Source organism: Triticum urartu, chromosome 6A (assembly GCF_056163025.1).
Source record: "Triticum urartu cultivar PI428250 chromosome 6A, HENAU_Tu73, whole genome shotgun sequence".
Lineage (NCBI taxonomy): Eukaryota > Viridiplantae > Streptophyta > Magnoliopsida > Poales > Poaceae > Triticum > Triticum urartu.
Window position 1 is genome coordinate 521,675,205 of NC_141878.1, and position 13,893 is coordinate 521,689,097.

Consider the following 13,893-nt stretch of genomic DNA (forward strand, 5'->3'; position numbering starts at 1 on the left):
GCCACCGCGATGATTCAGCGCTCCACAGTTGCGCCATCTAGATGCCCACCCACGACGGTGGCGCCGGCTTCCACCTGGTGCACCAGTCCTGAGGGGCAAGGGGCCCGTCGGCGTCACGCTGGGCTCGCATGCCCCAATCTCCGCGGGAGGACAGCGTGCCGGCGTGCGACGTCGCCAGGGATCTAGGCATCTCGTCGCCACGGAGCTAAGCGTCTCGTGCCATATGTTCTGAACCTCGCCGTGGATGCTCCTGTCGAATCTGCGTGTCTCGAGCACCCCCTGCACCCATCCTAGGTCGCCCCTGCGCCATCCAAGGGCGCCCTCGACCTCCCTGTCTGCGAGACCGCGACGAAGACGACGTCGGGCGCGGCGGTGCCGCACCACGCCGGCAAAGGCGGTGGTCTAGGGTGTGGCTCTGGATCGGGGCAGTCTAGGGGCGGTGGCGCAAGCTCCATGGGTCGGGCTATCTCCTTCACCTGCGTTGACCCTCTATGTTTTTGTCTATGTGTCGCATGTTTTCTGCCAACTCAACCTGACGGGTGGGTCCAGTTGATTAGTGACATCCACGAAGTACTTAGAGCAACTCCAATGGGATGACCAATTTCATCCGCGGCCGTCCGTTTGGGTCGGTGCGGACACAAAAGCTGGCCCAACGCGCCGACCCAAACGGACGCGCGTCCGCTTTCGTCCGCCTGCCGACCCATTCCCGGCCCATTTTTGAGCCTGATTTGCATCGGCGCGGACATAAGACGGATGGGGCGCACGCTCGCCCTCTTTCCTCACCGGGCCCGCTGGTCGGTGGCACATTGAATTCACACCCTCGCCCGCCTGCTACGTCGCCGACGCCGCCGATCATTTTTTCAGTTAAAAATGGATACATAGATAATTGTAGCGTACACAAATAAAAAGAAAAGACTACTACTCGTCGATTTCTGACTCCGACTCGGTAATGTCTTCCTCCGATGTCTGGATGTAGGCATCAACATACGCCTCGTTTTCAAGGTCCCAACCCGCCGTTTCTCGTAGCTTCAGTTTCAATTGAGCTACCTGCTTCCGCGAACGCTTGTCCTCCCGATAGGCGGCTCGCTCCCTCCTCCTCGCGTCCCTCTCCGATCTCAATTGCTTGTAGAACTAGCGCTCGTCGATGATGTCCTGCGGGAAGCCTCCGCGCCACACCACCAAGGCTTCCACGTCCTTCTCTACGATGGCGAGGCGACGCTGCCGCCTCCGGTGGACACGATGATCCTCGTCGGTGAAAAGCCCCGGGAGAGGCGGCAGATCCTGCGCCCGCTGGCTCGACACGTTGGGAAAATTCATATCCCGACGAGGCCTTAGGAGGCGCCACGCCGCCGCGTCGTGCGCGCGGGCTGCCTCCTCTGCGGTGTCGAAGGTGCCGAGGACGAGACGTTTCTCGCGAAACCAGATCTCGGCGGAGAAGCCGCCGGAGCGGCGCTCGTGGACTCCACGAAAATCCGAAGCGCCCAGGCGGCGGATCGACATGATGGCGTAGAGGCGGCGAGAGTGGGGCGACCGACGGAATGTGGAGGGAGCGCCTTCTTTATAGTGAGCGCCGGCCGCGGCGCGCGCGCGAACCTTTCCCGCGCGCTGGAGCGCCAAAACCAGCGCGCGCTAGGCCGCTTTCCCCGCGCGTGCGAATCTTTCCCACGCGCTGGAGTGCCAAAACCAGGGCGACGGCATGATGTTAAACACGCGCGGTCATGAAATAGGTCGGCCTATTGGGCGCACTGCCGACCAAAAACTAAAAGAGGGCGGACGGCGGGCGGACGACCGACCCAAACAGATAAAAAGCGGACAAAAACACCGTCCGTTTGGGTCGGCCCGTTGGAGTTGCTCTTAGTATTTACTATCAGTGTGCGGTCAAAAAAATATATTTATTTACTATCATTGTTTTTTGTCACTGTCATTTTTTCGGTGCCGTGCAAAATGTCACGTTTTGTAAAGTGGTGATTTTTTGAGAGCTATGACGTGAAAGTGGTGGTTTTATGCATTTTACTCTATTATTGTCATCTCCCCCACTCTGCTCTACTCCTCTCTCAATTCCATTCCTAACAGCTGCTGCAACCAGCAACCGGATCCAAATTGATGAATCATCTAGATTCCTTACTTTCCATGTAGACTGGAGTTCGCAACTTCCTCATAAGGCTACAACCTTTATGCCAGTATAGTTTGAAACACTGGGTAGTACCAGGATTCAGGCAGCTACAAGTTTTAGTGCAAAAGCAGCTACAGGAGTGCCATAGTTGTGCAGCTAGTAACTGAATTGTCCAAATCATGCGCGCTAGCTAGTAGAAACATTGCAATAGTTGGTACTAATGTTTTGCTTGCCACATCGCTAATAGCTAGTTCTATCAGCTTAACTGCCTTCTGAATAACTTAACAGTATTGATTCGTATCAGCGACATATCACAAGAATCACCTTTTATCTCGACAGTGAAAGTACGAACTTTTGACAAGCAGGGAGGAATGCAGGGAACTTGGAAACTACAACACTTACAAAACGTCTTGAAATGAGACTAAGCATGTAGTGAAAAAATGACACCAAATGAAGCAGTGGGAACGATCGCATCTCCTAGCTCAACTCCTATTCTTTTTTTTTATTCCAACAAAGGGTGTTTTTATTGACTCACGGTGCAGCATCGAGGGATATAATCATAATGAATGCACACCCGACCCCTGCATAATTAGGATGCACACAGTCTAACACAACACACACACGCACGCGCGCGCGCACACACACAAGCAGGGGCGGAGCTCCCGGTAGGACGAGGTTGGGCGCTCGCCCTACCTTGATTTTGGGCGAATCAGTTACGTATATACAGGCTAATCGATCGCTAAAATAATAAAGCCGGTTCAGAATCACCGTGAAACATTTTTGGGCCGTGATGGACCGTTGCACCCACCTGGAGAACATGCTTATTGGGTTCGTAGCAGCTACGCCATGAATACATTTTTCAGAAGTCCAAGGCAATGAGAAGAACAATTGGTGATGTAGAACTGTGACGAACCGCGGCAACAAACATTTGACAACACAAGGACTACGAGAAGGGTTCTTCAAAAAGCGACGCCTCCAGAAGGGAACGACGTACAAGCGTCGCCTTCGCCGGATCCAACACCAAAGGCCAGATTATGGGTTTTCACCCTAGAGATTAAATCCAAGCAAACTCCAAGCAATGCCATCATCATGGTTACAACACAAGAAAGCCGTCATTCCAGGTATAACCAACTAGGATCAGACCAAAGTTTTCACCCCTAAGCTCAAGACTGGGTACTCAAGAAGTACCACCCAATCGATGTCAAATTATGTTGTACCCTCCACTTGCCTCGATCCCAACTGCTATTCTTCTATGTGTTGTGTTCCTAGCAGGGAGGGATGCATGCATGATAGTGGAAGCACTAGCTGGAAATAAGCAGTAATGTTTTACTTAGCACATTGCTAATAGCTAGGTATATGAGGAGGTTAATTGTTTTCTAAAGGAAGTTGACAGTAGTGATTCAGTGACATCAGTGCCATTCCTAAAGAACAAACTCTTCCAAGTTTTCAAGAATGAAAGAATGAACTTTGATATGTGGGATGCAGGGGAGTTGAGAAACAACTCTTTGCCCTAGAGACATTATTTTGAGAATCACGAAAAATGTACACTGATATGAATATGACATGCAATGTCAGTTCTTTGGAGTGAATGGACGAATGAAGAAAGTGCTGCCTCTCCCATTAGCATAACATATGCAAATTTTGCGATTAAAGAAATATGTTCTATATATTCTTCTCCCACGTCTATAGAACATGTTGTTTCTTCTCCCAAGCTGTGTTAGGAGGACGAGCCGGTTTGGTCAGGTGGCGGAAGGAAGGATTTGGGCGCGTTCTGGACTTATGAAAGGAAACGTCGACTTCGTGCTTGCGGGTTTAGTGAGGTGGATTAGTAGGGAGGAGTAGTCTAATGTGTACTAGGTGGAATGGTGTTGTACATATGTGTGAGAAATCACCACACTTGTAATTGATTGGTGGAGGCTTTCTATGCCTTTCCTTCTTTAATACTATATGATATGCACACTCGTGCATATTTGAGAAAAAAATACATAACTTTTTTTTTACCCCGGCTACCTTCCTAATGAAAAGGCAAAGCTCTTTGCTTAAGAAAAAAGCTGCACCTTCCAGCCTTGTAGATGGGGTCCAGGAGACCACAAACCATGTGACCATGTATCATCTCGCAATAATAGTGTACTGTGCGCAGTGCAACAGTGGTCGAATGATCAATAATATTTAAACCGACAAGACAACGATTACTTTTTCCACAGAATGGGAACATGACAAGTGCAACAGATGCATTGGAATGATGTGTCTGGTAGACCTTATGTTTCGACAGGTACGATGATCCAGCTGGTTAGGGGTCGCTGTCTACAGTGGCCACATGCATGAATCAACCAGGCTTTCATTTTTCGGCAATAATAAGTAGGATCACATGGCCGGAGCAGGAAAAGAGTCAAGGAGAATGTGATGGGCTGATGGCCATCATCTGATTCTTTTTTTGAGGGAAGCCATCATGTGAAATGGGATGAAGAAATGCACAAACAAATTTGGTGGCAGCCGTGAAGAACCATGGAGGTGAGCCTTTGATTTGAGGCAGGCGTTTTTGGTGTGTTGCTTGGCGCAGTCAAATTTTCTTGTATCTTCCTTTTTGGAAGATAAAAACATCCAAAGCATTAGCGCATCATACTCAAGTACTCCCTCCGTTTTTAAATATTTGTCTTTTTATAGATTTCAACAAATGACTACATATGAATCAAAATGAGTGAATCTATACTCTAAAATATGTCTACATACATTTATATGTTTTAGTCCATTTGAAATGTCTAGAAAGACAAATATTTAGAAACGAAGGGAGTATGATACATGCACTGAAATTCAACAGTCAAATTTTCTTGTATGGAGCATCAATCAAGTTAGATAAACATTGCATTGCATCACACTCAATCAAAATCAAACCAAAGCCAAAAGGTTGGCATGAAAAATACTCCCTCTGTAAGAAAATACAAGAGCTTTTTGATTACTAAAATAGTGATCTAAATGCTTTTATATTTCTTTATAGAAGGACTTAAATCTAACGGTGAATCCCCGGAATGATTGGGTATCCCGCCACCAAACCAAGGGGCACATCACATGGACATGGGACGAGCGTTCGATCAAGGTAGTAGGCCCCGGCTGGCATCCATCAGTGCAATGGAGCATTCATTGACGCGGAGGACGTGTCGTTCGGTGGCCGGAGTAGGCTGCTGTTCACGGTGCAGTGCAGTGATAATACAGTTACAGGCACACGGCGGCCTGAGCCAGCCAAAGCCACCGGCCTGTGAGTTTATACAACTTTGCAAATTCTTCCTCGAGATTACATCAACCAACTGAATTAGGATAAATGTCATAAAACAGGCTAGTACATCAAACGCATGAAATAAAAGCTTCCGCTTAAATCAGAGCAACTGAGAGAATAAAATTCACAGCTCTTTCTTAATTGTTTTTTATTACTTCTGCTACATGGACCCAAATGTTTTATCCTGGCTAGGACTCAACTATGTTCTTAAGAGCAACTCTAGCAGAGTCGTCATTTTTTTTCGAAAAGGGGGACTCCTCGGCCTCTACATCAAAACGATGCATACAGCCAACTTATTAAAAAGATAGATAGGTTCAATAAGGTCTTATAGTCTCAAAACGAAAATAAAAGAGAGCTCACAAAGAGTCAAAAGGGCCAAAAACAAACTGGCCATGAAAAGCCACAACCGGCTGGCATAAGAGAGACAGGTAAACTAATTGCCTATCGTATTACATGACCGCCATCCAAACCGGTTGAAGATATCTCGTGCTACCATCTCGCAGCGGGTAGACCCAGTAACCAAACGCTCCCTGGCATCCGTCGGAGTGAGTAGCGACCACATATGGAATAGAACCGTCACATGGCCCCTATCGGCATAATAACTACCAATATGACTATTTTTGTGTGAAAATGACACTACCTGAGTTGTCGCCTCCTTCACTCCCATCTCCTCCTTCCTCAGCGACAATGCCGCCTAGCCGAAATGCAGCCTACTGCACTCGTAGAAAACAGGGCTTTGGTCACAGCTCAATATACACATTAGTCCCGGTTGCATTACGAACCGGGACTAATGTGAGCATTAGTCCCGGTTCAAATGAGACCTTTAGTCCCGGTTAGAGACACGAACCGGGACTAAAGGGTGTGATGCCCTTTAGTCCCGGTTCGTGTCTCAAATCGGGACTAATGATTAGACATTTAGTCCCGGTTAGAGACACTAACCAGGACTAAAGGGTGCGATGCCCTTTAGTCCCGGTTCGTGTCTCAAACTCTACCCCCCCCCCCCCCCCCCCCCGTGTATCGCCATTTCAGTTTTGAAAAAAAAGAAAATGATAAATACTTAAAAAATAAAATCCTTCAAGATGTAGTTATATTACTACATCTACTAGTTAGGAAAATAAAAAACTTAAATTTGAACATGTTTTGTAAAAAAATGTTATGAAAAAGTAACACGGCTATAAATTTTGCATACGATGTCGGAATAAACGTATAATATATCAAAATGTTCAGCACGAAAATTCGCATTTGATTTTGACCGCCATAGGCCGTTTTGCAAATTTTTAGAATCCTCAAATTCTAAAAGGCAAAAAAGTTATGCTCAAATTTCAGTTTTTTTGAATTTTGGTTAAATTTGGTCAAACTATGGTCAAACTACTTGTTCAAGAAGTATTAGTGTTACTAAATAATTAGTCAAGAATATTAGTGTTACTAACTAATTATTTCAGTTTTTTTTGAATTTTGGTCAAATCTGGTCAAATTGTGGTCAAACAATGGTCAAACTACTTATTCAACAAATATTAGTGTTACTAAATAATTATTGTTTTTTAGAATAATAGTTTCAAACTCAAACAGTGAAACGTATGACTTTATGCTCAAGCTAAGTGTGAGGTTAGAGATTAAATTAAGCAGTGATGAGGGGTGATTAGAGATTAAATTCTAAAATAATTCAGAAATTTGAAAATCAGAAAAAAAAATAAAAACAATCAAAAAATCGTAAAATTTTCTTTAGTCCCAGTTGCCAACTGGGACTAAAGGTGGAGCTCTAGACAGCGGCCACGTGGAGGGCCTTTAGTCCCGATTCTGGAACCGGGACTAAAGGGTCGGGACAAATGGGTCTTTTTCTACTAGTGCTGGCTGAATGCACCGGCGGAGCAGAATGTCTCATTGTAGACACCACCAAATCGTGGGGCGAACTCACCCCGCTATGCATTAGCCGTGAAATCCGTCGACTCCTCCTCCCACGGCAGTGGAGGGTCTGGCGTAGCAGGACCAGTGCATCCAATGGAGTTGGCGCCGACTGCGTGGGAGCCAGGCCCCTCTTTTTGAGTGAAGGAGGAGGAGGACATCATCCTCATCGGCTCCCTAGTCCAAGTGAATGATACGTCCCCATCGTGCAAAAGCAAAGTTGGAGGAAGAGCCAGGAGTATATAGCAAAAAACTACCGCATTACAGGCTAAGTCAACAAAAAAAACTAGCACTTTTTTTTTATGTTTCAAGATGCTACCACAAAATTGATGGGCTGTTCCAAAAAACCCAAATCACCACGTTGTTTAGAATTGATCTAGATTATTATGACAGGCCGGACCCGCTTCTAACTAAACCGTCTGTTTTGACTTTTTATTTGACCGTCAACTGTTTCTTCTTCTTCTATATTCTCTCCCGAGAGCACCACGAAGGGCCGGCCACAAGGCCGAGGCTCCTGCAGCGGCAAGCAGTCGGCGGGGAGCAGCAGCAGCCTCGAGCTGCCGCAGCGGCGGGGAGCAGCAGCAGCAGTACGCAGCAGCGCCGGCGACCAGCAGCAGTGGAGGGGAGCAGCGCCGGAGAGGAGTAGCAGCACGCAGCAGCGGCAGCTTCAAGCCATGGCGACGGCTGACGGGTGCGATGCCCAGGAGCACAGGGCCCTGATTGCTTTTTTCGCAAAACTAGTAGGGACCTGATTGCTTTTTTTACAAAACGTACAGGGGCCAGATTGCTTTTTTAAAAAAAACTTATAGTACTGGTTTGCTTTTTATTTTTTGTAGGACCGACATGTGGGCTCCACATGTCATGACGGTCAACCAACGATCCAATATAAGGGTGACCTGACGAGTGAACCCTCTTTATCATAAACGCGGTTAAAACTTAACATGTAATTTGTTGTCTAATTATAACGGTGATCCAATATAACGGTGACCTGACGAGTGCACACCACACCATCCACTGAAAGTTTAATACAGTTAGAACTCTGCTGATGAGGTACTATGATGAGTTCCAGTCACTGTTGTACCTGTGGCTGTTATGTGTGGTCGTCTGATCGTAATCAGCTATGCAACATCGATATCGATAGGTGTGTATTCGTATGGAGGCAATACAGATACATGAGACATCATTTTTAGTAAAAGCTAGTATGATGGACATGACTTTGTGTTCTTCTTAAGGAATAATAAGTTATAGATAAAAGTGTAGAAGCACAAAATGCGAGTGCGGCATTTCTGCTCTCGAGCCCATCTACACCCCCTAACAAAAAAAATCAAAATAAATACTAAAAAAATTAAAAAATTCTAATTTTTTTGTGTGGTAGATAAGTTTATGCATGAGATGCGTTCCAAGTTTCAACTCATTTAGACATCTGAGCAACTCTCAGTAAAAAAAAGATAAATTCAGGGTCTGTAAAAAAGTTTACAGTTCACGCACTGTTCTGATCCGATTTGATTTTTTGCTGAGAGCTGCTCAAATGTCCAAATAAGTTGAAATTTGAAGTGAATCTCACGCATACAATTATCTATCACACAAAAAAATTGGATTTTTTAAGTATTTGTTTTGATTTTTTTCTGACCGGGTGCACATGAGTCTGGGCACCGAATTGGGTTTTCGAGCGCAAAATGTCCTTTTTGTGATAATGTTGGAAAACTCTCCTTTAGTATCAAAAAATCTTTCTAAGCCTGGGCTCATCTGCACCCACCCGTGTTGAATAAAAAATTAAAACAAATACTAAAATTTGAAACAATTCCAATTTTTTTCTCCATGGTAGACAATTTTATGCGTGAGGTCCGTCCCAATTTGCAAATCATTTGGACAACTGAGCAACTCTTGGCAAAAAAAAAAAACAAATTCGGGATCTGTAAAATAGTTTACTGTTCATGTATTGTTTTGACCCGATTTGTCTTTTTTGTTGGGAGCTACTCAGATGTCCAAGTGAGCTAAAATTTCGAGTGACCCTCACGCAATAAGTTGTCTACCATAGGAAAAAAATTGGATTTTTTGAATTTTTCTTGTATTTTTTGTGAATTTTTTCTGGACGGGTACAGATGAGCCTGGGCACCGAATCCCTGCACACCTTCAGTATGAGCTTTAGCAAGCTATAGATATAGATACTATGACCACGGAAAATACACTTCGAACATGGTGGTAATTACACCTGGTTACGTATTTTATTTTTATAAAATTTAGAAAATGTCAAAATGTTCCAAAACTTTTTCCCAACAAACTTGAGATGTCGTTTCTGGCATACAAAAATATTCTACAACAAAATATTCTCTAGCAAAATACTGACAAAAATGACAAATATTATCTGATAATAGCATGAACAGTATGGCGTATATACCGACAAATTTGTTTTTCTACGTCCAGCTCAACATCAAAGCCATTTCTTCGCGAAAGTTTTTATACGAGTGCAACAACAAATCTGCTTTGTTCACAAAGTGTTTCAGATTTTTTTTTCACTTTCTTACAAATTACTATTTTCGGGTGTAATTACACCCGAGAGCCATACGTCCCCGTCCACTAACAATGTCTCACGTCCTTGACGTTCTATCTATATATAGAAGGAACCCTGAGGCATTGGACAAAAACAAGTAGTACAATGGCAACACAAGAAGATAACACACTGGGAATGGGAGGGGAGTGCGTGATAGGTGAGGAGAAGCATAACTCTAGCTGGATGGTGGATGTGGAGAAGATGCTGGAAGATGACAATAATCCAGACTCGAGGAGGATGGACGAAGAGCGATGGAGGGTGCAATCCATCTACCGGGTACCAGAGTGGCTCAAGGGCACCAACCCCAAGGCCTACCAGCCGCGGCTGGTGTCTTTGGGTCCCTTGCACCACTGCGACTCCAACCTGCTACCCATGGAGGGGCACAAGCGCCGCGCGTTGGTGCACCTGATTAAGCGGAGCAACAAGCAGCTTGAGGATTTCATCTCTGCCATCCATGACATGGTGGAGGACCTTGAGGCAGCATACGGCAAGGACCTCCCTGTCAAATTGCGGAACAATAGACAGACCTTCGTCGAGGTGATGCTCACTGACGGCTGCTTCCTGCTAGACATGATGAGCGGCCCTTACTTGGATTACGAGATGCATGCATGATCACGTCTTCAGCATGCATGGCCCCATCATCCTGTCTGACATGCTGCCTCTACTTGTTCTCAAGAAGATCTTGGGTGTCCTGCATCCTGACTATCCGGTACTTCATTTCAACACAGTTCATTAGTTTCTAAACTTATATACTCTCTCTGTCTCTCAACGCCGTCTTCACACAGTTGCATTTCCTCCCATACGAATATCACTATATATCTAGCAATGCCAATGTAACTTGAACTGATGAAGAAATGAAATCTATGTTTGCAGGCAAATAATTTACATGAGGTTTTTTACTACTCCCTCTGTTCACTTATATAAGACGTTTTAGTAAATTCAGACAGTGTACTAAACAGTTCAAACTCAGCTGTCTGAAACTCCTTATAAAAACGAACGGAGGGAGTACTTAAGTTTCCAATCTAGAGTCTAAAAAATGGAAGTTAGACCATCCACATCCAGTGGTGATTTTTTTCTTTTGCAAGCAAATACTTACCGGATCCATCGGCTCGGTCATGTGGTTACTTCAGTCTGCTATCCTAAGGAGCGGGGGAACTGCATAAGGACATGATGATGTCTGTGAAAACAAAATTTATACCATGCTTTGATTTCTTTCTCGTTTACATATAACTGTGCCAAAATATCTTAACATTGCAAAATCGTACTAAAGAAGGAATTCACAACATCATGGCGAGTACCTTAACTTATGCATGATTTTTTATCCTTTAATTTTTCATATGACTATAGTGAATTGGTTTTTCCTGACATGGCCCGCGTGCTGATCTGAGTCGTTGGATCTTCCCAAACTACTGCAGTAAAAACTAATTGTGTGTGTACAAGCGTTGTTAGGGCATTAACAGTAGCTGGTTTGATTGCAGGAGGATGAAATGGATTTATATATAAACCTCATGGTGCTGGAATATCTAGAACGGGCGCCTGAAGGACGTAACTTCGCAAAGATATCGCTGGGTCGCCACCCTCTTGAACTTTATCATGGAAGCCTCACCTACAATAACGGCGCCCATAGAGTTCACCCACCAGCGTACAAGTATGAAATGATGCCCTCAGCATTAGAAATCCACCAGGCTGGCATCAAATTCAAGAAGCGGGAGAGGGGCAACCTGCAGGACATTCGCTTCGAGCACGGCGTGCTGAGTATGCCAGTGATTGAAGTGGTTGACAACACCGAGAGCTTGTACCTCAACCTGATGGCGTTCGAGCGGCTGCATTTCGGTGTCGGCGATCTCGTAACGGCCTATGTAATCTTCATAGACAACATCATCGTCTCGGCCAAGGACGTGGCGATGCTGAGCTCCAATGAGGTCCTCAAGAATATGCTAGGCTGCGACAAGGAGGCAGCAAAGCTGTTCAACGGTACTCTATCAAGAGGGCAACTTCTGGGCCCATGCCCTGGTCTCCATAATGTGCAGTACGAGGTGAATGCCTACTGCAAGGAGTCCTGGCACAAGTGGCGGGCCACCCTAATACGTACCTACTTCCGAAATCCCTGGGCATTCATCTCCCTCGTAGCCGCTACCATTCTACTGATTGCCACCCTGTTGCAAACCACCTACACCGTCATGCCCAACAAGCCTTGAGAGTGCAAGCTTAATTATAATATCACAGAGGAAAAATAGTTCATCCCTGTAGACTTTAGTGATCTCTAATGTCTATGTATGTGTTGAACAATATTTTCAGTTTGTTGCTGGTTTTGTTTAAGAGCGGTATGGATCATTCATTACAACAATGGCTGTGTTGTGCGGGAGTTTACTCCTCTATTGTCTACATAAAGTGCATATGTATATTTGATCCTGTTGAGTTTAATTAGTTCCTGTCTTATTAGTCATACTCCTAACCTGTTGATGAGCTTACTAGAGATTATCCTATCTCATAGACTGTGACCAGAAGTCGGGCTCACATAGATGTGTTCCTTCAAAGAATGCTCACTAGGATATCATTTTACTTACACAAGCTTTGAAACACATTAAGACAAAAATTAGTCTGCCTTACATATTATAAGAGTATGACATCTCACAAGGACGAAAGTAGTTCATAAAGGAGACGGGCGGACAAAATATTGAAAAATCAGGATGAAGCTAGGCTCAAGATTATTCAGTTTCCATATGGCACATCAGCTAGCTTTCCATACGGCACATGAGCTAGTGACTGAATTGTCCAAATCACGCAGGCTATGGGAGGTATTGCGGATAATTCAGTCACTACCTCTACAAAAGCCTAATTGGTTTCGGAATGAGTTGAAACAATATGATTCTCACTCAGTGCCATATTGAAAGAACCAACTCCGAGAGACTGGAAAATGAACAATTACTTAACATTATATGGCATGCAGAGCAGGACGCAGGCAATCATCCCCTGGGCCAGAAGATGGAATCTGCATTCCCTTCCTTGCATGCATTCAGGTGAATTCCTAAATCCTAATTTGTTAGTTGATCATCTCCCCACTCAGCTCTTCTCTTCTTCTATAAATATCAACACAGCCAGATATCAAAACAGCATCTACAAACGACTGCATAAATCCAGTCCGCCCAAACACTCGACCGTACACGACTCAATCTGTCCCTCATTGCTATTATGTTCACATATTCTCCCTGCAGTTTACAACGCGCAGATATAATCACAAATAGTATCCTAGTCTCCATGCAGCTACAATATTAATTGTTTCCTCGATCACAAAAGCTTACTACTGCCAACAGTATAAGATACACGACACTCGTCTTTATCTGATATATGACAAAACAAATTGTAGCCTTTGTTTGGACCTTCCATTGCCATGAAGGACCTGTGTTGCATCCGCATAAAATTTGGTGTTACCAAGCTGAGGAGCAGGGTGAAGACCTATCAACAGGGCTGGGCTTACTAGTCTTTCTCGCACCTGCACACATTAAAATTTAAACTGGATGAGATACTGTATATGACTATGTAAGCATGCTTTTGTGTTTTTTTATCGCCTGTGCATAGCTTTATCGGTGTGCTTTTTGTGTGTGTGCGTTAATGTTGGCTGTGTGCATCTTAGTTATGCAGAGGCTGGGTGTGTGCTCATTATGTTTGTATTCTCTCGATGCTCCATTTTGAGCCAATAAAATCCACCCTTTGTCGAAAAATGTAAGCATGCATCCAATTGAGTTGGTTTAAGCTCTGTATCAAGGTTTTTCACTACCATCAATCAGACATATATCACAGCCAGCAATACCAACACATTCTTAAATATGTTTATCAATCAGCCTTGTTTCTTTCAAAATAATCTAACACATTCACCAAGAGATTAAATGATTTCTGAGTAGTATTCTCAAAAGTAAGAATGAGTTAACCATTCAATATTTGATTTTCCACTATTAGTCATTTCATATTTGGTTTGTTATCACTCAAGGACGGAGATAGCCACACTGAATGATAACACACACAAAAAACAATGAACTGGTGATGACATTCCTCAAA

General features: G+C 44.4%; 1 protein-coding gene and 1 pseudogene across 1 annotated transcript; one reads left to right on the top strand and one right to left on the bottom strand.

Moving 5' to 3' along the window:
• Positions 1-1,131: 1,131 nt before the first annotated feature.
• LOC147966049 (ethylene-responsive transcription factor 3-like) lies at positions 1,132-1,500 on the bottom strand. The gene has a single exon (XM_087530702.1). It carries the CDS (start codon positions 1,498-1,500, stop codon positions 1,132-1,134), a length of 369 nt encoding a protein of 122 aa, XP_087386828.1.
• An 8,559-nt stretch (positions 1,501-10,059) lies between these two features.
• On the top strand, positions 10,060-12,055 carry LOC125531630 (UPF0481 protein At3g47200-like; annotated as a pseudogene).
• The last annotated feature ends 1,838 nt before the right edge of the window (positions 12,056-13,893 follow it).